Genomic DNA, 25416 nt, shown 5'->3' on the forward strand with positions numbered 1-25416 from the left:
TCCCTGTTAACTCGATCTGGTCCACCCATCGGGCCGCTCGCTCCCTCCTGCTCAACCAGGCTAAGAGTTTCCTGGATTTGTCACCTACATCATACAGTCGGTGAAGTGTTGCCAGTGCCTGAGTGCGTGCCTCGTCTGTGACTAGCTCCCTGTAGTGCCTCTGAGTATCTAGCAGCTTCCTATGGCGCGTCTCCCCCTTCTGTCTGTGATAGTCTGCTTCTAGAGTCAGGATGTTTACCTCCTTATTCGCTATCACCTCGGAACGTTTCCGCCTGACCTCCCCTAATCTGCTCTGGATGCGGTCCCTCAACACTGGTATCATAGCTTCCCATAGGGTAACTCCGAACTGCACTGACCCTTCATTTTCGGCCATATAGACCCTTATGTCTGCTCGTAAGCCCCACAGAATTTCTGGCGTTTGTAGGTCCCATGGCGCTAGTCGCCATTGCGTCTGACTTCCTCCCCTCTCGCGCCCCAGATGTACATATAGCGGGGAGTGGTCTGATATCCCTCTCGCCTTATATTCCGCCAGGTCCCCCGCCGAGATCTCCTGCCTGGATGTGAAGATATAATCTAATCTGGAAAAGACTTTGTGTGCCCCTGAGTAGAAGGAGTATGTTTCTTGGGTTGGATGGAGCCATCTCCATATATCGGTGAGGCCGATAGTGGTCATTTGCCGTGCTAGGGCTGTTGTAGTTTCTATAGTGTGAGGTGACCCCGATCTATCTCGGGCTGTGCACATTACATCGTTGAAGTCTCCCCCCCACGATCTGCATCGTGTCGGCCGTGTCTAACAGGATATTCATGACTGCCTGCAGTGTGCGTGCCTGTAGTTTAGGTGGGGCGTACACAGATATAATCGTGTATTTGCGTCTCCTCCACACCCCCTGGACTCCCGCATATGTCCGCTGTGGGTCTAACCAGGTGTGGGTAACCGTGAACGGTGCTGTTTTTTTTATGAGAACTGCGGTTCCCCTGGAGTCCGTCGTATATCCTGCATGTGCTAAGACCATATATCGCCCACGTGCTATGAATGTGCAGTGGTTCCCCCTGAGGTGGGTCTCTTGGAGGAGAATGAGGTCAGGTGCCAATCGCTTGAGATAAGCGTTGACCAAACTTCTCTTAATTTTAGATCCCAGGCCATTTACATTCCACGTTAACACCGTGACTCCAGCGCCACCCATGTGTGGATTATCTAGTGTACCTGCCATGGCATCTCCCAGTGACTATCTGGTGAGGGACCTCGGGGCCGGGTCGTCGCCAAGGGTGGGTTGGCATTACTCTGCTGCTTCTCCACGAACTCCCCCCCCCCAACTCCCCAACATGAGGCAAAACCAGTAGCAACTTCCTCCCCCACCTCCCTCCCCTTCCAGCTGCGCCCCAACATGGGACCAAACCATCCATGGGAGTAGGTCAGTCGCCCACCCACACATCCCTCCCCACACTAAACAGTAACCAGTTCTAAGGAACTCAAGAGAAAAAGAACAGTAGGGGGTGTGCCAACTTGCTTGCTCCGTCGCGCCGAGCTGCTATCATGTCCGAGCTATGTACACCAACCATCACGAATGTGAGTCTTGTGTTTCCATGGTCGGGCCTTGACCCGAGGAGTCCTGTTCCAGCTGGTGAATTTCTTTAACCAACGGGTGCAACGATTCGCCCAAAAGTTCCTCGTCCTCTCCTCCAGGTGTGGGGCCTTCCGATTCCTCCACGTCGTCACCCTCGGAGCGGATCCCTTTCCTCAGGCAACTGAACCGCGAACCTGCAACCGAGTCATTGCCTGGGGACTCCGATCTGCCGTCCCTTTTGTCCGTTGTGCCTCGGGTCCTGTATGGTGTCGCCGTTGCCTTGTTTTGCGTCCTCCATGTTCTTCGCCGCTGTGGCTTCGGTAGCTCTCATCTCGACCTTTCCCTGATCGACCTGTCCAGTGCATCTCGTCCGGCCGCTTCTCGGCTATTTAAGATGGGACGCTCTTCGAGCCACTGCCACGCGTCGTCCGGGTGTGCAAAAAAGACTGATTTATCCTTATAGATCACCTTAAGTTTGGCGGGAAAGAGGAGCATATATTTGATGTTTAGGGACCGCAGTTTCGCCTTTACCGAGTCAAACGAGCGGCGTTGTTTTGAGACTTCCTGGCTATAGTCCGGAAAGATCATTATAGTAGTGTTCTCCCCCAGCGGATCTCTCCCAGGGCTTCTCTGAGGATCAGGTCCCGGTCTGCAAAGTTTAGTAAGCGCGCTATGACTGGCCTCGGTCTCGCACCCTCCGGTGGCTTGGCCAGAAGTGCCCTGTGCGCCCTCTCAATTATGAAGCATGGGGAGAACTGCGCAGTTGGGAAGGTAGTTTTTAGCCAGGTCAGGAGAAAGGCGGCCATATCTTTACCCTCAATCCCTTCTCAAAATCCTACAAAGCGGAGGTTGTTGCGCCTTGACCTATTTTCCGCGTCGTCCACTTTCCATTGTAGGTGACGGTGTGAGGCCTGTAGTTCCGCCATGTCCTTCTTGAGTGTGGTGATCGACTCCTCGTCATCCTTCAATTTAGCTTCCGTCGCCGTCACCCTTTCTGTCAGGTTCCGAAAATCCTGCCGCAGTAGTGTCACCTCCGACCCTACTTCTCCGATCTTAGTCTCCAGGGCGGAGCGCGATGCCTGAATGTCTGTTCTAGACGCCTGGACGGCTTCCATCTGCATGGCCGTGTCGTTGCGTGAGCCAGGCTGTACGGACTGGTGGTCCGCCATCGACCGTGGTGCTGCAAAGTTGTCCATGAGGCCCTGCCGCGTGGCCTTGGGTGCCGGATCTCTCTTCCCCATTGTCACAGTTTATAGGCCCGGGGTTATCCGCGTATGTCACTGTCCCAGAAGATGGATCAGGGCCAATGCGAGGGTTGCGAATAGTATTAGCGGCCGCCGGCGATACAAGAGTCTCTCTGCCATGGTTCCCTCGGGACCCTCTCCGCTCAGCCGTTGTCTTCTCCAGGTACGTCGATCCGCCAAGAGGGCACTGACCCATCCCGCACCTCCGTATCTCTCACTCCGGGCGGCCGGTCTTCTGAGAGGTCTCTCTCCCGCAGGCCAGTTCCCCGCGGTCTACGGGGCGCCTCCTCCGCTGTGCTGTTCCGGCGTCTAGCTCTCGGGCCCCCCGGATCACTCCGCCGCCATGTTCGAGCGGGCGAGCGTCATGAGGGAGTGCGGCCCTGCTCCGTGGATTCTGTGGATTCGGCGTCCCACTCCAGCAGCCCTCGCCTCACCCTCACTTCGCATCGCGGGCGGCGACCAGGTCCGCCGTGTCCAGGGAGGGCAGCTGCGAGGTCCCGTCGTCTTCTTCCGCCGCCTCACTCTCTGCCGGCCGCCATCTTGGCAAAGGCGGCCGATCTTTCGCGATCACCTCGATCAAGCTCCGTCTGGCCGCCACGAATGCCCAAGTGTACCTGGCGTCAAGGTGGGTCGCGGAACCTCCGGTTTGTGAGCATCGGGCAGCAGGATCTCCAGTAGGGGCTCTAGGAACTCCGCAGCCCTCCGTGCCTCGCGGTCGCCATCATGGCCGCTGGAGGTCCGCTACGATCTCCGTCTCACACGGATTTCCAGGGAAAGCAGGCTTGCACCGTCTAGGCGGCTGTTCTTCTAGGTGCCACAGTGTGTTATCGTCCTTCTGGTGCCTTTTCGAGCTCAAATAGGAGGATATAAGGCGGATTATGGGGGCAGCTCGGCAAGAGCTCCGGCGAGGCACGTCTAGTCGGCAATGCTGCTGGCCACGCCCCCTCCATATAGGTTTCTTTTATCTCACCGGTTGGGTGTGAAATATAAACCAGAGATAAAAAGGTTCTAAAAAGAAACAAGCGCTGGTAAACTCAACAAGTCTCGCCTAAGGGAGAGCTATTGGGTTTGTTAATTTCACTAACATGTTTTTTCCCCACACAATTTCAAACCCGTTTATGGATCAAGAGCATTACAGTTGGGTAAAGCAGATCATCAAAGTCACTAGATCGGCAGGTCTGTTAACATTGTTATGATTTTATGAGGCCTGTTTTTGAAACCTTTATTGTTTATTTTTTTTAATTTATTCGTATTTCAAAAGAGGCATACATTTTAGCAACATTTCTGTACAGTAGATTGATATCTGGTTGAGGACAGCAGTTTGACACGTATAGCTAACAATATAACGTACAGTGGTACACATTACTTCATCAGGTGTGGCTGGGGTGTATCATATTGGGGTCAGCTGGCGTGTGCGCCCAGGTGGTGAATTTCAAGGGGTACACTAAAAGCTTGTTTGGTCCTATGTGGTATCATGGCGTTAGTGTAATTACAGTTATGTGTAGGGGATCATGCGTTTGGCTCGGTATTGTCGAGTTGGCAGAAATATGTCGTGAATGGGTTCCAGATGTTGTGGGGGCCATGTGGTCAGTTGTGTTTGGCAGTGGGTGGTATCGGCGAACATAGTTTTTACCAATGGTGCTGGTTTGCATTCCCAGAGCATAACCACCCTGCGCTTGGCCAGAAGCACTACCATCGCTACTAATCGACGATGTGTGTCTGGTAGTTCTCCTTAACATATCCTAGTAAACAATTGTGCAGGGCTGGCGTTAGGGAGTCTAGTGTAATGGCACGTATCGATTCATATACAGCTCACAGTAATCCACCACTTTTGGGCAAGTCCAAGCTAGGTGTGTGAATGTGGCTTTTGGTGCGGAGCATCTTAGGCACCTTGTCTCGCTAGCTAACCCTATCCCTTACAAATATTTCGGAGTGCAGTATAATCTGTGTAAATATTTAAAGTGTACCAGTCGCAGTCTGTAGTTTGGGAATAGTCACTTGGTTTGACTACAGCAGTATTGACTTTGCTCCACGGATACATCCATGCCAGTGTCCAGTTCCCAGGCCTAACAAGCCCACAAAGTGTCTAGCGGGGAGGCTGCCAACGTTAGTGAATAGAGTTGGGTGATAAATTTGCTCGGCGATGCGGTTGTGTGAACGTATTCAAGTGCAGTGTTGACCAGTGGGGATTCTGGGAACACACTGTTGGTGTTCTTACATGTCACCCTGATTTGAGAATACATTAAAGTGTCTAGTGGTGTGATTTCACACGTGTGGAGGCATTGGTAAAAGGGGGGGAGGAACTGTCCACTTTGGTATAAGTCAGCAAAAGTTTTTAAGCCCAACTAAGCCATGTTTTACAGAGTTCGGCTGCTGTGCAGCATGGATGAAAGTTAGGGGGACAAAACACTAGGACGCAGCCAGCGCAGACCATGAGCACTGAATTGCTTTTTCCTAGTATGGATTATTCTCCAAGAGTGACGAGAGGGTTCAGAAGTGGGTAGAGGTCAAAGATGGTGAAGGTGACGTCAGGGCTCACAGGTGGGCAGAGATACACTGAAGGGGACTGGAGAGCTCAGAGTTGGGTATAGATAAAACGGAGGTGAGGGTGACTTGGGGCTCAGAAGTAGGTAGAGGAAGGTAAGGGTTAAATATAAATCTTTTGAAATCAAAACGTTTGATGATGAATAAAACATCCTGTAAATGATAAAAGGAGTAACCAACAAAGTGGAAAACGTTAATTTAGAAAAAGACGCTGCATGGCAACGAATAGAATAGGTTTACAGCTTCAAAAATAGGAGCAACATGCAGACAAAAAGTAGGTTTTGAAAATTCATCATATACAACAAAATTTGTTTTTTGCTAGTTTTTTGCGTCAGCTCTTGCAAATACTGGGAAGGACAAGTTTCAACTCTGATGGTTTCAAGATGTCTTGTAAGCGAGGGTAAAGAAAAAAACTGTCTGAGCACAAGCAGCGTGGAGGAACACTAATCGAGAAATCAATCAGAACTTGGTCGATGCTCCAGGGAATGATAAACATATGGAGACAAAGTGAAGCCCAACTAAATGATCACCAATGAAAAGGAAGAAAATAAGATGGACCATGAAGCCAACCAATTGTAAGTAAAAAGATGGCAAAGCTCCCTTTTAAAAGGAGTTTTATTTAAATAATAAAACAAACAATAGATCGTCACATGTGACTGCACATGCGTGGACTCTGATGAGACTTAAAAAATATACCTTGCTAGAAAAAATGTAAACTTAAGCATTGCGGCTTTGTGGTGAAACAGGCCACCATAGTATTATGGCTTGATGCGGAAATAGGCAAGATAAACTTAATATTTCAGCGTTGACCTGCAACAAACCCTAGTATTGATAAAGACTGTGCTGTAGAACTATCCCATAATCCATCAGACTAACTTTTCGACTATGGCAACTATTAATACCTGGGTCCTCAAATTACATTTTAACTAAACTGGCTTCTACAGAATGCTGCCAATTGTTTGATTATCAGACTGACCTATCTTTTCAGTTGGTTTAGCTTCCAATTGCTTAACAAATTATCTTTGAAGGTCTTGCGGTTGCCATAAAGCTGATCTTTCATTCGCTGAATCGTCAAGCTGCCTCCTGCTCTAACATCCCTGATGTGCACTAGCAAAAATAGAAGGTTCCACACAGAGTGCCGTAGAGGAAACATTTATTCTTTTATCGGGAGGCCAGGGTCCTGAACCCTTTATAAATTTCTTCTATTCCGAAAAGCTCTTACGAATTGGATTTTCATATCTTATATTTTTTCATAAGGCATTCCTCTAGGCTCATCACTTCTTCAGCCCAGTATACCCCTTAGGTTTAACTGTTTGTATTTGACAAATGATTAAATGGGAACTCAAATTTATTTGGCAGCCTTGATGATCGGCATTCACAAGCAGAATCATGGAGAAAAACAATAGAAAACAGGCACTAAACCCACTTAGAGTAATGCAATATAAAATGTAATACTCAGACTTTCTAGACATCTATCACAAGCAGACCATGTACTCGCAAAATCCAATAATCCAAATGCTCACAGAAGACTCCTACTGTTTAAGACCTGTCTTCCAGAACGCTGGCGGTCAGGACTGAATAACGCACCAATATGAAATCAGAATGCAATAGTTGTTGCTGCTACTTTATCGTGAAACTTACCATTTTTACTGCCATAGAACCCCTGTCAATCAAATACACATAATAAATACATTTTGCAAAGGCACAGTTCATGGTTTCAAAAAATAAATACTCAAGAGTGATCATTAAAAAAACTGTTGTTTCCAACTAGCAATGTTATTAAAGAATGCTTCACATGGCAATGTAAGATAAGGGGCGTTCTTTCTCATTGCTGTTTCATCTATAGATACATTATTTGGGTGATGAGAAATCCTGGCAATAAAAACATTTGAATTTCTCACCTTCAGACTTTCCTGCCAAAATGGGAGTGGAATATTTCACGTTGTCAGGAACCCAAACTGGTGAGACAGCAAACAAATCCTAAGGGTAGCAAACAATGACAGGTGAAGCAATAAGTCTTAAAAGGTACAAATCTATTGAGGTCAGTTTGAAATACAGGATACTTCATACAGATGGTATAGATAAGGGGTAACCAGGTAATATGGTCCTGTAATACAATTATGGGGTTCGGCTAACATACCCACAAACCAGAGAGAAACTTTGCCAGAGCCCCAACATAGCAATATCAGTCCATATTTGACATTAAGTATTTTTGGTACATATTTATTTTGGTGTTGTTAATCAAGGAAGATATTATATTTTGATCCTACAGGGAACAGTTTAAGTGAAATATTGGTCTACGTAGTCTAGCAGTCTGTAGTGGAAAAAGAGCAATGTATCATGTAGTTAATGCTAAGTTTTAGTATAACACATTTTGTTTAAACGAAAAAGGATTCTGGTAAGCAAAATTCAGTTTAAAGCTATTTTCCGTAAGGCACAGCTCAAAGAATTGTGATGCTTTGTTTACCTTTCACAAAGAGGATGCTGATTCCAGAAAGTGCAATTTTAAAGGTTAAAAGAAAAGAACAGTTTTGGTCTCCATTCATCTAAAAGTGATATTAACAGCCTAATTATATGGAGGGTAGAAAAAGGCTGTGCCTACCACTAAATAGACAGGCAATTCTGAGTGGGCTATTTCCACTGGAGAAGAACCAAAACTAATTTGCATATGGGCAGTTCCTTCATGAGGCGGCAGAGTGGTCAAAAGAATAATGTACTGGGATACTGCCCAAGTAATTACCAGTGATTGAAATTAGTTCAAGCATTGCACTCACCAGTTTTATTTTTTTGCTTTATTCCCACTAAATTAAATCTGTATTTGGGAGAAATGATGCAATAGCTATGAAAATACTTATCTGTGAGTGGGCATGTTTTGAAACCACTGCTTCTTGTAAAATCGAAGCTGTCAAACGTACAAAAGATAGAAATATATAGGGCACATGAACTGCATATGAGGTACATAGAGGAAGTCTATAGATTTGAAGGGGCTATTACAGTGCTTAATTAGCCTCAAGTTGTAGGTGTAGACCAGATACTAAATGAAAACTCCTGATTCGTGTCTCCTAAAGGCTGCTAAATGTATACTGGGTACACCAAGTGCAGTCTATCGTTATACGACAGCCCACAATGTACATTTCCAATGTTAAAACACTTACAATGCGCTACATGGTTTATAAAACATTAAATTAAATGTGCACTTCATGTAAGCCAACTCGTGGTGGAAATGGCAGGGTGATCGATAAAGTTTGTGTTAGATTTGAGGGTCCCTAGTTGGCACAGGTAGGTACTTGTGACAAATAGGGACCCTTGCCTGTAGTCAGGGTAAGGGGGTACACTCCTAAAATAACCCCTGCTCATCCCATTTGTAGCTTGGCACGAGCAGGCAGGCTTATCTCAGAGGCAGTGTGTAAAGCATTTGTGACCACATACAGTAACCAAGTGACAACACTACAGATGGACACCACACAGGTTTTATATCAAAACTTTATACAGACTTATCACAAGACCATAAACGACAAAAATCCACAATACTGTACTTAAAAATTGTAGTTTTAGCTTAGTTCTGTTCAGTTCTTAAAATGTGACACCTTAAGTCAATGTACCTTGCGATGCTTGACGCTTCCACAACAAAAGTGTTGCAGCAATGGAAATGTGGCAAAGTTCCAGTGCAAAGAAATAAAGACTTGAAGATCTTCCAGATGTGGCACGCTTCTCCGATGTTGCGAGAAGTTTCGGCTCGATGCATCAGCTGCAGCGGCGACACCCTTGTGCAGATGCGCGACAACAGCGGCTCCGACAGCGGCTCCGACAGCGGGATGCTTCTCCGTGGATGTGAGGCACTTTTCTTGATGGGGTGCAATGCGTCAGCTTCAGCGGGGACATCCTGTTCAGAAATGCGACGGCAGAGGTTGCGACATGCTTCTTCCGCTTGAGTCGCGCTTCCAGCTCCTTGCGACAGGCAGTCCCTCAGAAAGCCCAAAACAGCAGCAGGCACTTCCCAATGAACTCTGGAGAGCTGGAGTTTGAAGTCTGTTGTCCATGAGACTTCAGCAGGAGGCAAGCTTTTCCCTCAAGCCCTTGGAGATCCTTTACAAGTTGAATAAAGTGCACACAAAGTCCTTTCTCCTTTCTTTGGCAGTCAGGCAACCACTGCAGGCCAATCCCCCGAGTAGCACTTCAGCTTAGGGATAGTCTCTCCTAAGTTTCTTCAGGTTCCTCTACTCAGCAAAGGTTTCTTCTTGTTGTCCAAAAGTGATCTAATGTCTTGGGATCAGGGTCCCAATATTTATACCCCAAAATCCTTTTGTCCTCCGAGGGCAGAGGGGCCTCTGCCTAGTCCAAACCAGTTCTGGAGCACTCTGTTTACATGACTCCTCCTTTCCTTTCACAGTGCAGGGTAGAAACATCAGACGCCCCACAGGAGGTGGTGCCAGCATTGTGGAGGAAAGGCACAGCCCTGGAGCACTCTGTTGACATGACTGCTTCTCTCCTTTCACAGTGCAGGGCAGAGACATCAGACGCATCACAGGGGGTGGAGCCGGCATTGTGGAAGGCAGACACAGTCCTATTCAGATCCCAGGTGCAACTCCTCCCACCCATCTACATGCAGATCTCTCTATTCACCACTGGGCTGACTCAGCCTGTCTCCTGGAATCCATCAGCCCCGTCACTCAAACTCCAGACAAGGAATACACCACCTAGCAGAGGCAGGCTTGGGTAGTTAGACAAGAAAATACCTACTTTCTAAAAGTGGTATTTTCAAACACAGAATGTTAAAACCAACTTCACTAAAAGATGCATTTTATCCGTTCAGGCATACTAAACTCGAATTTCTACCATGTTCCCTGAGTCAGTTAGGATTATAAAATTTAATAATCTAACTGCCCATTCTGGCCTAGGGAGAACAGGTAGCCTTGTAATAGTGAAAAACGAAAATGGTTGTAATTCACTATTAGGACATGCCACACACACCAAGGCATTTCCTACCTTATACTTACAATGCACCCTGCCCTTGGGCCTACCATAGGGGTGTCTGATATGAAGAAAAGGGAAGGTTTAGGGACTGGCAAGTGGGTGCACTTGCCCAGTCAGAATGGCAGTGCCAGACTGCACACAGGCTCTGCAATGGCTGGCCATGGACACACTTTTACAGGCTGCTTCTGTGGGTGGCACAACCAGTGCTGCAAGCCCACCAGCAGCATTTGGATTACCAGCCCTGGGCACTCCTGGTGCACGGTACTATGGTCTGACGGGTAAATCAAACCAGCCAATCATGGAATCACTAATCCATACATCCATTCACAATATGGATAGCATATGCACTTTGGGCACTTTCCCACTGCCAATCAGTGCTAGAGTCATAAAACCGACAAAAATAGGTCGGACAAAATACTGTCGGAAGGCACAAGTTCAGGGATTACCCTGCAAATAGGCCAAGTCCAACAGTTTGCTATTGCTGTTGTGTTCTGATTTGTTGTGCTGATTTTCTATGTTGTGCCAGCTTCTTTTGCTGTGGGGTCACAGTATATTGCTGGTAATTTATCTTAGTTTTGTATGATGTAGCTTCTTGGCACTGTATTGTCATCATGTTGTGTTATTTTCTTAAGTTAAGGACTTTATTTTTTTGTGTTAGTATTTTGAGTAATTATGTTGTGGTAGTGTTATAGTATGCTTGGTAATGAGGTTTTGCATTGAAATTTGTTGTGTTTGTGTATGAGGCAATAATGTTTTGTACTTTTTTCCATGTGTTCGGTTATTGTGGTATTGTGTTAAAGTTGGTGTGTTAAAGTAATCTTATATGGCCTAGTAGTATTCCTGAGATATTTCTACAGTGTATTGTGTCAGTGTTGATGGATGGAGAGTCATAAGAGCAAAATTATTGACTTATTGGGCGCCACATTCCTGTTGCAAAAACAGCACGCCAATTTACTGATGTTGGCCGCAATGGGCAGTTGGCTGAGATACGTGCTGGCCAAAATACCGGACGCCACAGTCATTTGAGATGTCATCAGTGATGTCATTTGAGATGTCATCAGTGATGTCACTGAGCATGTCATGAATGATGTAATATGTGACATCATCAGCAGTGGATTGCGGGTGCGCGATATATAGTTAGCGCATCTAACTATATATGCGAATTTCAATGGTTTTATGCGAGTAAAAGAAGGTTTTGAAAATGCTAATCCCTAACTATATATGGGCTAAAACCTATGGTTTTTTCATTGAATTTCAATGGTTTTTTAATAACAAATATCAAAAGCTGTCAAATGTCAAGTACGTGATAGGTAAAACCATTTTCGTGTTTATGCACGCTGATGTGCTTTAAACGCTGCCCCCCCCCTCTTTTCTCTTAGAAGTACTCTCTCTTTGCAGATAGTGAAGGGTAGTTAACGCAGGCCTTAGCCCCCGTTGTAATCCGTCGTGCCTGCTTGTCTCTCCATTTGATTGTTATCCAAGCATTTACTATTTTAGAATTTATTCTCTTTGGTTCATTCTCCATTTACTAACAAGCACAAAGCCGCAATACTCTGTTTAGTCTTTGCAGATAGTGAAAACTCATGTTAAAAAAAAAAAAAATCGAGCAAAATCAGTAGGCCACTAATGGGATCTCTTTTTGACCTCGCTAAAATAGAAACATTAGGAACAACCCTTCATGAGAAATACGAAACTAGTGAGATGAACTGAGCTCCACACCATGATGGCTGCAAGACAGCTCGGCTCCGCCACCCACCCCGCCCAAAATAACGATAAACTCTATGCAAATATTATAAATATATACAACACACCAGCAAAGTAACAGGGTAAAACATTTTATTAAATAACTATTTACATAACTATTTTATACTTTTTGTTGCCTGATCCGGCTAGCTCAATCGATCGAGCATGAAACTCATGCATTCTGATAGCAAGCGTTGCTGCTGATGCTATGCAAACAAAAACTGGTTTTCAGTTTGTACATTCTTCAAGATTTTTCATCCAAGGCTGGTTGAGAGTTTGTAGAACGATGGCTTCAGATTTTCAACATACGGTGTGGTGGCGCGGACTGGGAGGGTGCGCTTGACTTCTGCCCCCTCCCCAAGTCGTGTTGCCTTGGCGTGGCCTAAGATCGCCCCCGACATAGGCGGCCGGCTCCCGGGGTCCGGTGGAACTTTTTGCCTTTTGATGACTCTTCCATTCTGGACCTTATCCCACAATCCGTTTGACCTGAAGACACGCTGTAGTGGGGCGCCCCTTTACCGTTTTAGTTGCCATTCCGCCCGCTTTTGCTACACTGTGCCTCTTCCGCCATTCAGCTGTTTACTGCCCGCTCTTGCGACTACAGCGTCTCGCTCACCATGTAGCTGAGTTGCTCCCGCTCTTGCGATGCAGCTATAGGCGGCTGCCACAGGACTCTCAAAATGGCGGCCGCCTCTTCAGATTTGGGCGTGGTCCACTAAAATGGCCATGGGACACCTTGGAACTCGGACGCTTGTCTGCTAGGGCTTGGGCCCCATTCTCGAAAGCGTCCACTGAGCCTTGAAGATTCTACAAAAGTCTTGGGGGCCCCCGACTCCCGCAGGCTTCTGGTGGGGAGCGGCTGCCACGATTGCTCGTGGAATTGCCACGACTGAGATACGAGATGGTGGTGCTCTCATGCTAACGCCAGCTTCAGTCTGAAACATCCAGAAACACTGTAGACTACAAATTCGATCAGTTCCAGTAGCGCCCCAACGTGACCCGGTAGGGAAGAACTTGCCCTCCCCTCTTTGACTGATGGTTCTTGTTGCCTGTCCCTTCTGTTGTCATTTAACAGAACTTTTTAGACTGCTGAAAGGGGTTGTGTTCCGACCGCTGGTTGGTGGAGACATTTTGACTATATTCTGGACCTACGTTGTCGCGTAATGCGTTATATGACACGCCGCGTTAGCGCACCCGGAAGTACTCCAGTGCGCGAAGCGCAGCTTCCCGGAAGTGCTCCGGTGCGCGAAGCGCAGCTTCCCGGAAGCGATCGGGGCGCGGCGCGTAACGTAAGCATAACAGGTCATGTGACTTGTTAATAAAACTTTTCATTGGTTCATTTTACTTTTGTTATTCTAATGATGAAAGGCTTGGTCATTTGATCTAAAAATTAGGCTTTTTATTGCTTTCGAACATTATTTTTTCTTAAACATATATGTTATAATGTTCCAGGCTAATGTATTTTCCCGGAAAATTTACAACTGTCCTGCAAGTAAAATATATTCCTTTTTCTAGAAAAAGGGCGTTTCTTCGTCCCATGACGGAGCCGTTGAGCAAAAGATGCTCGGCCGGCTGTCTTAGTCGCCGATACGCCCGAATATCAGATTCTTATCGATCACTTTATGTTGCAGGAGTAAAAAACACAACAGCCCTTGACCATTTATCTTTACTGCGTTCCTGCGTATTATACCTTTTATCCGTCATGTAATTGGACTGCTTTATTTCACTTGCCTTTTACTGATTCGAAAACAGTGACTAAAATTAAAAACTTTACCAATGTAAATACTACTACCATGTTTTGTTTTAAAAACCTTTATTGTGAAAATGTCAGTATACAAATACGGGCCTATAACCACGTGAGCCGGCCACGGAGCAAACTGGAATCGTATATGATGAGGAGACATTTACACTGTAGAGGAACGCAACGAGCGGGCCATTAGGTTGCAAGAACTAAGGGGTCCAACAGTTGCGGAATCGGTGGACGTACATTTTGTAATTAAAATACGACAGGGCCACTTACAATAAAATTATCTAGATATACATTTGCGGGCAAGTACCATGGGTGACGTTAATTCGAACTTTCAATAGTACAGTAATCAATAACACATCAGAACTTAATATCAATAGGGATGTCGAAATATTCAATCAATTCTCATTCCCGCCCGACATGTGCTTCAAAACTGCATACGTATCTCGTGATATCAAGGTTGTGCAACCAGTACACAATAAGGAGGTACGAGTCCCATTTATACCGGCGCCATTTTGGGCGAGGCCGGGCAGGTCCAGGATATAGTCAAAATATCTCCACCAACCAGCGGTCGGACCAGACCCCTTTCGGCAGTCAAAAAAGCTTCAGTTAAATGACAACAGAAGACATAGGCAACAAGACCAACAGTCAAAAGAGGGGAGGGCAAGATCTAAAGCCATTATTCTACAAACTCTCAAGCAGACTTGGATGGAAAAATCCTGAAGAATGTAGAAACTGAAAACCATTTTTTGTCTGTATAGCATCACCAGCAACGCTTGAGTCAGCTTTGTGTGAAGCCGCCATTTTTTATTCAATCAATAGCGTCCCCCTGCACACATTCAGGGACCTGGTCGTGTCTAAAGGTTAAACGGATTGTGGGACAAGATGCAGAAAGGAAAAGGAAAAAAGTTCCGCCGGACCATGGAACTTTCGGCGCAGCATTGTAGGATGGCCACACTAGTGCGGCAACTTGCTAGACACCACCTCGGTGCCATCCAGATCTCGGCGCGTTGTGCTTCCTTCGGCCTACTGTAGCCGCAAGTGCGGACGCAACTCAGCTGGATAGCGAGTGAAACACCAAGGGGCGCCCCACTGCAGCCGAGGAGCCTCCATCTTGGGGGCGACGCACAGCATCACATTGCTTTCTCAAACAGCCCCCACTGACTGACGCGACCTCACAGGCCAACGGGGCGCCCCACGCCGAATTTCGGCGCAGCATTGTAGGATGGCCACACCAGTGCGGCAATTTGCTGGACACCACCTCGGTGCCATCCGGATCTTGGCGCGTTGTGCTGCCTTCGGCCTACTGTAGCAGCAAGTGCGGGCGCAACTCTGCTGGACGGCGAGTGAAAAGATAAGGGGCGCCGCACTGCACATCAGGTGCCTCCACCTGGGGAGGCGAGAGAGGCCAGTTTGCGCCACCTCCCCCCCCCCCCCAGGCACCCCACGCCGACTTTCGGCGCAGCATTGTAGGATGGCCACACCAGTGCAACTTGCTGGACACCACCCTGGTGCCATCCGGATCTCGGCGCGTTGTGCTGCCTTCGGCCTATTCGCACATCGGTCCGCTACTGACGCCGCCTCACGTGCCAACGGATTTTCTACGCTTTTTATAGCAGCGCGTAACGTAAGCATAACAGGTCATGTGACTTCTTTATAAAACTTTTCATTGGTTCATTTTACTTTTGGTTTCCTAATGATGGAAGGCTTGATCATATGACCTAAAAATAACACTTTTCATTGGATTAAAACATTTTTTTTTCCCAAACGATGAAAGCCCCACCTTGTTTCTAGATGTTTCAGACTAAAGCTGGCGTCAGCCTGAGAGCACCACCATCTCGTGGCTCCGTCGTGGTCATTCCGCGAGCAATCATGGCAGCCGCTCCCCACCGGAAGCCTGCAGGAGTCGGGAGCCCCCAAGACTTTTGTAAAATCTCCAAGGCTCAGGGGACGTCCGAGTTCCAAGGTGTCCCAGGGCCATGTTAGTGGACCAGGCCCAAATCCGAAGAGCCGTCCGCCATTTTAAGAGTCCTGTGGCAGCCGCCTATCGCTGCACCGCAAGAGTGGGCGCAACTCAACTACATGGTGAGCGAGACGCTGTAGCCGCAAGAGCGGGCGATAAACAGCTGAATGGCGGATGAGGCACAGTGTAGCAAAAGCGGGCGGAATGGCAACTGAAACGGTAAAGGGGCGCCCCAGTACAGCCGACGAGCCTCCACCTGGGGAGACCCGTTCACGCCGCCTCCCCCCCCCCCCCCCCCCCCCGGGGCGCCCCACGCCGTTTTTCTGAGCAGCATTGTAGGATGCCAAAACCGGTGCGACAACTTACTGGACATCACCTGGGTGCCATCCACATCTCAGCGCGTTCTGCTGCCTTGGGACTATTCGCACAACAGACCGTTACTGACGAGGCCTCCCCGCGCACCCCCCGGGACGCCCCACGCCGTTTTTCGGAGCTGCATTGTAGGATACCAAAAACCAGTGCGGCACCCAGGTAACATCACCTGGGTGCCCTCCAGAACTCAGCACGTTGTGCTGCCTTGGGACTATTCGCACAAAACACAGCTACTGACCATTGTTGCTTCTTTTTTCAAAAAAATGTTTAAATGTATTTACTGTTTTTGTTGCGTTCTATATATTTAAAAGTTATTAAAGTGTTATAATCCTACTTTGTTGGAGTACTATATATTTATAATGTGATACATAATTGTAAAAACTTTGATGTACAAAGAGGCATCCCTGGAATCTTCCGCTTCAGGCTCGGTCCCACACACCCTCACAGTGAGAATCCCCTCCCCAAGCACAATACAGGATGGTTATCAGATAGTAGGAACGCGTGTGGTGTGACAGATCTACTGTAACTCCTTTGAAGAGGGGTGATTCTCTACAGCTGGGGCCATAAACTACATCTGCAGGGCTAGGTGATAGCCTGGGACCGGCCTGAACAATCGGACACAGAGGAAGAAGAGTGTCAGAGGGTGCGGTAGTGAATAGGGTGAAAGGGTGGTGTCGGGCGGGCACAGGGTGTGATTCTCAGGGAAGAGCAGCGCACATGGGAGGAGGTTTCTGGCCCATGCATGAGAGAGAGAGCGGGGGTGACCAGTGCGTGGAGGAGATGCTTGCAAGGGTGAGGAGCCATGCTGAGGATCGGCGGCGTGCAGAGAGTGGGTCTGGTCAAGGCATCTAAAATGGCTGCCGTGCTCAACAAAAGTGTGGCATTGCAAAAAAGACAAGATGGCGCAGACAATGTTTATCAATAAGGATTAATTTATAACAATTATTTAAAACAAAATATTTACTCGCAGTGACAAAATGGCGGTCAACACTTCCTGATTTCCATCGAATCGAACGTTAACAGACGTCACGCAACAAAAAAAAAAACGCTCACGCACAGCTGCTGGAAGACATGTATCAACATATATGAGCCTCCTCAGCCACCCTCAGAAAACAAAAGGGGCCAGGATACGTCTCCCGTACCCCCTTATACCTAGTAATTTAATGAAATCGAAACACAAAATGGCGAATTCACGTTTCGCTACCAGTTTGCGAACCGAGAAGCGCTTCTACCTCGAAAAATCAAATTTTTATTATTTGCCCCACGGGACCCTTTAATAACCCCAACATCATTCCTAGGGGGTCAAGAGAGGTCTACCTAGCCCCCTTTCATTAAATTCCCCCTTTGTTTTTCTCCTCCTCTTGTCTCTCGATCCTACCGACAGACAAGATGGCGGCCGCACCGGACTGTTTAGAATGTTGACAGACACCGGAGAGCCAATCAGCTTCGCTACGCAAAGCTCCGTTACGCGAAAAGTACGCGATCTGGGACGCTGTCACAGATATACCTGTTTTTTTAAACGTTAATTTCTCAAAATCCACTGGAGCACATATATTGAGACCCAGCAAAGGCACATCGGGCTAACAGTCCCTATAATTTTGCCAAGTTTCGTGCAAATCCATTCAGCTGTTAATTTGCGAACCGAGAAGCGCTTCTACCGTGAAAAATCTCATTTTTTTAATTTTCCCCACGGGACCCTTTAATAACCCCAACATCATTCCTAGGGGGTCAAGAGGGGTCTACCTTGCCCCCTTTCATTAAATTCCCCCTTCGGTTTTCACCTCTTCTTGTCTCTCGATCCCACCGAGAGACAAGATGGCGGCCGCTCCGGACTGTTTAGAATGTTGACAGACACCGGAGAGCCAATCAGCATCGCAAAGCTCCGTGACGCGAAAAGTACGCGATCTGGAGCGCTATCTGGGACGCTGTCACAGATATATACATTTTTTAAAACGTTAATTTCTCAAAATCCACTGGAGCACATATATTGAGACCCAGCAAAGGCACATCGGGCTAACAGTCCCTACAATTTTGCCAAGTTTCGTGCAAATCCATTCAGCCGTTCGAACTAAAAGTGAGGCCAAACGCCCTTTGGATATTAACATGGGAAAAACGCGTTTTGGGACCCCCCTTTTGTCTCGGCCCCCCCTTGACGAACCCCCCCCCCAAATTTTCAGGGGCTGCTCAGAAACAAAATGTGCCATTTTCCTGAAAATTTCAGCCGATTCCGTCCACAAACGCCAAAGTTATTAGACATAGAATTTTCAAAAGTCCCATAGAGAAAAAATCCTAACTATATATACCTACTGGCGATAGCCAGTAGTATCTATATCTATATCTATATCTATATCTATATCTATCTATCTATATCTATCTATATCTATCTATATCTATCTATATCTATCTATATCTATCTATATCTATCTATCTCTCTATCTCTCTATCTCTCTATATCTATATACACATATATATATATATATATATATATACATATATACATACTGTTGGACCCGGCCCGTTGGGCAGGTTCACCCCTAGACTTTTTGCTTTTTCCTAGCCTGTTTATGGAACCTGGTGTTGGTGATTTTAGGCCTCTGCGCACTTTTTCACTGTGGTACAGTGTAAAGTGCTTGAGCTCTCTGTGAATGAATGGTGAGTGACCTGCCCTCCCATAGGAATGAATGGGGAATATGTATGCCCATGGTAGTTCCTGATGCGTGGGGAGTGCAGGGGCGAGTTTGGTATGTACGAACTCGTGAGAGTGAATGCTGCAAAATGATGTATGCGGCATGACTGTGTCTAGTCTAGAAGTACTACTTTTGGAAGTTGGCATATTTGTGTAAGTTGGTGCTAGCGTGTGATTGGCTGGTGAGCCTGGCCCAGAGTGCCTCCGCCTGCTTGTGGATTGACTGTCTGGTTTGAGGATGACAGGGGCTGGAGAGCCCAGGAGGTTGTCTGAAGTCAGCCCATGGATGAAAGGCAGCATCTGCTGCCAGGGAAGTGGGAGGAGATGGCACCTGATAGTGAAGGGCTGTGCCTGCCTGACTACAAAGCTGGCTCCACCTCCCGCTGGGCGACTGGCACCTCTGTCCCTGATACTGAAGGGACTTCCCTGTAACCAGTTCTGGCTGGTTCTCACACTGCCTGCTTCAAAGGACTTCCAAGGACTTCAAAGGCTTTTCTGTGTATAAGAAGGGGCTGTGTCCCCTTCCAAAATGTTCTTGTTCTAACTTGAATCTGCCAGGGGCATGCTGCTGCTGGGGCTCAGGGGAATCCCTGGGCCCTACCCAGCTCCTGGACATCTGATGGACTGCTGGGGGACTCTTCCTGGCTGTCCCCCTGCTTGGCTACATCTTTAAGGACTTTTGCTGGACTTCTTGAGCTTTCTGTGGACCCTTCTTGCTGTAGGGGTCTGCTCTGGGGACCTTTGGCGCCTGGGAGCACTGTGCTGTGATCCTTACACTTGAGAGCGCTCCTGGCTGCATTTCGAGCGTTTTCGTTGCACGCATTTTGCGTGAGGATTGGCGGGTGCCACCCCGCTTATTTGATTATTCACTGGCGAGTGCCCACCTCGCTTATTTCTAACTTTATTACTCTTCGGCTGCCCACGCCGATATTTTTATTGCCCGCCTGCCTGTCTAGCGAGGGACGCGGCGACCCGGAAGTACTTGGCCGACCGGCCAATCCCAGCGCGGCCGGCCGGAAGTCCCGCCCCCGCAGCCCGGGTGCCAAGAAGTGATCACCGCCGGGCCCGGGGAGAAGAGAAGCTGCCGGGTGAGAAGGCGCCCAAGAGATGGCAGCTGGTGGCGTCGGTGCAGGGCTCCCATTGCTGAGGGAGCCCTGGAGGTAGCGTGGCGGCGAGGAAGAAGATGGGCGGTGAACAGGGCTCCCGTGTGTCGAGGGAGCCCTGCCACGAGTGAGGAGAGGAGCGGCGGGGGCGCGAGGCACATTGCCGGTGCCTGCCCCCACCGCCAGCAGAGAAGAGCCGCCACCCGGAGGAGCCGCCCCTGAGGCCCGGTGAGTCTGGGCTGGGGCCGGGCGGAGTGGGGCAGAGCAGGGGAGGGGCGCCGGGACACATTGTCGGAGTCCGCCCCCCCCCCACCCCCCACAGTAGCGCGAGCTCGCGCTCGATGTAGAGAAGCCACGAGGGCTTCAAGGGCGGCCCCAGATGGCAGTGGGCCGCCCCAAAGTCACGCAGAGCCTGTGGAGGCTCAAACGAAGGGGCATGTTTTATTACATAGAGCCTTGCGAGGCTCACGGCGCCCTTGTCCACGAGTGCGTGAATGCTCCCACGATGCCCGCATTTTTGTTTACAGAGCCACGGAGGCTCGTGGGCCTATTTTAGTTAAGAGCCACGTGGGCTCTAGGGGGGCACAGGGAATTCCTAAGCTAGATGGCTCCAGCGCCCCCCCCCTACTTCTTTCCAGAGCCCAGTGGGCTCCAACGCTTTGGGGGCATGTTAGTGACAGAGCCTGTGTGGCTCAGGTGGCGCAGACTGTTCTAGGGGCTACTGAGAGCCCTGCCACAGCTTGTTAGTACACAGTTGCCCAGCACTTTGTGGGCAGCTGCCACGTTTAGGCTTTTTGTACTCTGTGACTGGCGCTGCATGGCAGCGCGCCCTGACATTGGACACAGGGCATCTGAGCCCCAACAAGGCCAGTTGGCCTAGGGACTGCCACAGGTGGTGGCCTATGTAAGTTATGCGCAATGTGATTCCTATGTTTTTAATAGTGATTGCCTACTGTGTGTTTTTGCGCTATTGTGTTGTTCTGGCACCGCTGAATGTTTAGTCATCATGTGTCTTCTTGCGCTGCACCCCTGAATGTAATTTTATTGCATCGTGTGCTTTATTCTTAACACCTCTGAATGTTTTAGGCATCATGTGTTTCTCTTTATTACTCCTCTGAATGTAGGTTATTGCATCATGGGTAAGGTGTTCTTTTCCTAGACCCCTAAACGCTGAGTGATACTTAGGTGGTTGTCTTTTCTACTCCTCTGAATGTAGGTTTATTGCATCATGAGTAATGTATTCTTTCTTAGACCCCTAAATGCTGTGTGATACTTAGGTGGTTCTTCTTTCTTAGTACAGGTGGTCCTAGTAAGGTCCTGGTTCCTGTTACCAGTGGTTACTGGTTGTTATCTTTGATTATTATTTTATGTTACATTTAGTCTTTATTCTAGAAGTGATTTTATATTCTACATTTTATCTAGAAGTACTATATCTGATTCTGACAGGCACCCATGTGGCCCTGTCTGGTGTACATAATCCCTGTGAATATTGCCTGTGCCAGTTGGCACAATGTATATGTGTGATTTTATCTGATATGTTTTTAAAATACAAAAGTTATTTTTATAATAACCTTGTGTGGAGTCTCTTTTTGTGGTGTGCCTAGTATGTTGTTGCTGTTGTGCGCTGGCGCAAATGCTTTACACATTGCCTCCTAGTTTAGCCTTACTGCTTGAGCCAAGCTACCAAGGGGGTGAGCAGAGGTTATCTTGGCGTGTGACTTCCTTGCCCTGACTAGAATGGTGGTTTCTGCCTGGCTTTGGCGTCAGCCTTAGCCTACCAGAAATAGCCAGTTCTAACACTGTTGGTCAGCGGTGCGGATTTGGACTTGTGTTTGCGCAGTGCCATAGCGACAACTGGCTACATTACAAAACTCTGCATTTTTTTTTTCAAGATAGTCACATGTTTGGGATTATTGTTTTTGATTTTTTTCCTCAAGAGTGTCATTTTCAAATGTGTTTCTGCACTCTATTTTTAGTGGCAGATGAGAGAAATTGACAGGGCGGGACGCCATTAGAGGGGGAGGTTCCCATAGATTAGGAATTCCTTGCTGGGTCCCGTGTCCAATCCCAAATCCTGTCCCTGTGTGGGTAGGTGGAAGAGAGGGAGTGTGAGGAGAAATGACTAGCTCAGGAGGGTGGTTGTTCCCTAAGTGTAGTGTGTGTGTCTGGATTCCCCAGTGTGGTAGGATCCAGTGGTGGCAGCTTTAATGTGTCCAGTGTGTTAATTCCCATTCCCCGCTCCCAGAGTTTGGTACCTGTGTCACGTGTGGTCAGGTTGAGTGATCAGGGGTAGTAGAAACTGCCTTACCAGTCCGAGGGGGGGGGGGGAGAGTGTGCGAATGAGTGATGTGCTGAACTGGAGGAGTTGGTGTGAGTTTTCTTTTTGTTAAAAAGCTTGCATGAGAGGTGTACCTCTGGTGATGTGCAGGAGGTCCTGCAGAGGCACTGGATAAGAAGGTGGATGTCTGGCGGTGTGCTAGATGTCTTGCAGAGGTATTAGGAGGTGATTCTAAAAGGAGTGGCTTGTGTATTTGATGATCCTGTGAAGGGGAAGAGGTTCATGTGTAACCCAGCTAGGTCCCAGTAGTATGGTAGGGGTGTAGGGGCTCACGCCCTGTCTCAGTGGAGGCGGAGTGAGTGTGGGACGTTGTGTCCCACGTTGGCCTGAAACCCTATCTCAGGGCCTGGAGGGTTCCCTAAGGGAGCGCCAGGTCAGGGGCCTAAGCTGTACATAGGTCATTTGAGGAGGATCTTCCTGTGTCTAGAGGACGGGGAGTGTCTGTAACCAGAACTCCGGCGGTCCTAGTGTTGGGCAGTACCGCTCCTAGTGGAGGGTGCAGAAGTCCTGGCTCGCTGAGCATTTGACCGTCTAGAGTGCTTGACCATTTGTGGGGCCTCTGGAGGTCGTTCCCCGAAGAGGGGGGAAAGCGAGGTTGGGGTTGTGGCCTGACCTGGGAGGAGTACTGGAGGAAAGTGTGTCGCTGATACTCCGCTGGTGTGTGCTCTGTCCCTGTGATAGGGAGTACTGGAGGACTGTGTGTAGCTGATACGCCGCTGGCGTGTGCTCTGTCTAGCCTGAGACATACTGGAACTGGAAGGGGGTGCAGAGGGACGGTGTCCTTACTTCTGACCCCGGTGTAACCTGAGGGTTTAAATCTTAGGTTGGGAGATTAGGAAACTTCTAGGTCAAGAGGAATCTCTACCAAAGTGGATCAGGTGAAGAGACTGAGGGGGCTGCCCTTGCTGTGTGTTTTGGGGATCACCTGCAGTTTGTTGTTTCCGCCAAGGTAGAGGAAAGGGGGCTTTGCTGTGTGCTGTGTCCCCCCACCTGCTTGAAGAGGGACAGTGCTGTGTGCTTTGTACCTCAGAGGTGGAATAGTTTCCAGGTGGTAGACCAGTGATGGAGTGAGGTCCTGATCTGGTAGGAGAATTGTGTTCTGGTGAAGTGCTTTTCTGTGAGGGTGCGGAAACCCAGAAGTAGAGGTAGGGTGGGGCATTCTTGCCCGTGACCTCTGGTCAGCCTGAGGATATGGTCCATAGGTTGTTGGATCAGTGGTAGTTGTAGCTACACTGAGAGAGAGAGTGGAGAATGGCTATTGTATGCCAGGGGTTACTACCCCCCACTCTGTGGATTAGTTAGGACCTGTGATTTGGATGGCCTATGGCCTGGTCTTGGCTGTGGATGACTAGGGAGTACCAGTGTGGTATCCTAGTTGTGTCAGAGAGTTATTGTTTAGAGGTAACCAGGTGAGTTCAGAGTGGCGTAAAACCGGAAGGTGTCCCTGCTGTGCGGGTCCGTGTCCGTGTTTTTGTCGCCCAAAGCAGTGAAGCCCATCAGTGGAGTGATTGGTCTACCCAGCGTTTTGGCTGGACGGGGGTTGTGTTGGACCCGGCCCGTTGGGCAGGTTCACCCCTAGACTTTTTGCTTTTTCCTAGCCTGTTTATGGAACCTGGTGTTGGTGATTTTAGGCCTCTGCGCACTTTTTCACTGTGGTACAGTGTAAAGTGCTAGAGCTCTCTGTGAATGAATGGTGAGTGACCTGCCCTCCCATAGGAATGAATGGGGAATATGTATGCCCATGGTAGTTCCTGATGCGTGGGGAGTGCAGGGGCGAGTTTGGTATGTATGAACTCGTGAGAGTGAATGCTGCAAAATGATGTATGAGGCATGACTGTCTAGTCTAGAAGTACTACTTTTGGAAGTTGGCATATTTGTGTTAAGTTGGTGCTAGCGTGTGATTGGCTGGTGAGCCTGGCCCAGAGTGCCTGGGCCTGCTTGTGGATTGACTGTCTGGTTTGAGGATGACAGGGGCTGGAGAGCCCAGGAGGTTGTCTGAAGTCAGCCCATGGATGAAAGGCAGCATCTGCTGCCAGGGAAGTGGGAGGAGATGGCACCTGATAGTGAAGGGCTGTGCCTGCCTGACTACAAAGCTGGCTCCACCTCCCGGGCGACTGGCACCTCTGTCCCTGATACTGAAGGGACTTCCCTGTAATCAGTTCTAGCTGGTTCTCACACTGCCTGCTTCAAAGGACTTCCAAGGACTTCAAAGGCTTTTCTGTGTATAAGAAGGGGCTGCGTTCCCTTCCAAAATGTTCTTGTTTCTAACTTGAATCAGCCAGGGGCATGCTGCTGCTGGGGCTCAGGGGAATCCCTGCGCCCTGCCCAGCTCCTGGACATCTGATGGACTGCTGGGGGACTCTTCCTGGCTGTCCCCCTGCTTGGCTACATCTTTAAGGACTTTTGCTGGACTTCTTGAGCTTTCTGTGGACCCTTCTTGCTGTAGGGGTCTGCTCTGGGGACCTTTGGCGCCTGGGAGCACTGTGCTGTGATCCTAGCGCTTGAGAGCGCTCCTGGCTGCATTTCGAGCGTTTTCGTTGCACGCATTTTGCGTGAGGATTGGCGGGTGCCACCCCTCTTATTGGATTATTCACTGGCGAGTGCCCACCTCGCTTATTTCTTACTTTATTACTCTTCGGCTACCCACGCGATATTTTTATTGCCCGCCTGCCTGTCTAGCGAGGGACGCGGCGACCCGGAAGTACTTGGCCGACCGGCCAATCCCAGCGCGGCCGGCCGGAAGTCCCGCCCCCGCAGCCCGGGTGCCAAGAAGTGATCACCGCCGGGCCCGGGGAGAAGAGAAGCTGCCGGGTGAGAAGGCGCCCAAGAGATGGCGGCTGGTGGCGTCGGTGCAGGGCTCCCATTGCTGAGGGAGCCCTGGAGGTAGCGTGGCGGCGAGGAAGAAGATGGGCGGTGAACAGGGATCCCGTGTTTCGAGGGAGCCCTGCCATGAGTGAGGAGAGGAGCGGCGGGGGCGCGAGGCACATTGTCGGTGCCTGCCCCCACGGCCAGCAGAGAAGAGCCGACGCCCGGAGGAGCCGCCCCTGAGGCCTGGTGAGTCTGGGCTGGGGCCGGGCGGAGTGGGGCAGAGCAGGGGAGGGGCGCCGGGACACATTGTCGGTGTCCGCCCCCCCCCC

The 25416-nt window shown here is 48.9% G+C and overlaps 1 protein-coding gene across 2 annotated transcripts in view; it reads right to left on the reverse strand.

Moving 5' to 3' along the window:
• The window catches only part of CDCA2 (cell division cycle associated 2), a 394307-nt gene that overhangs the window by 224751 nt on the left and 144140 nt on the right, over positions 1 to 25416 (reverse strand). For both annotated transcript variants that reach the window (XM_086943530.1, XM_086943529.1), the window contains exon 7: positions 7255 to 7333. In XM_086943530.1, the coding sequence (XP_086799656.1) occupies positions 7255 to 7333 (79 nt within the window). The remainder of the gene's footprint in view (positions 1 to 7254; positions 7334 to 25416) is intronic.

Source organism: Lissotriton vulgaris, chromosome 11 (assembly GCF_964263255.1).
Source record: "Lissotriton vulgaris chromosome 11, aLisVul1.2, whole genome shotgun sequence".
Taxonomy (NCBI): domain Eukaryota; kingdom Metazoa; phylum Chordata; class Amphibia; order Caudata; family Salamandridae; genus Lissotriton; species Lissotriton vulgaris.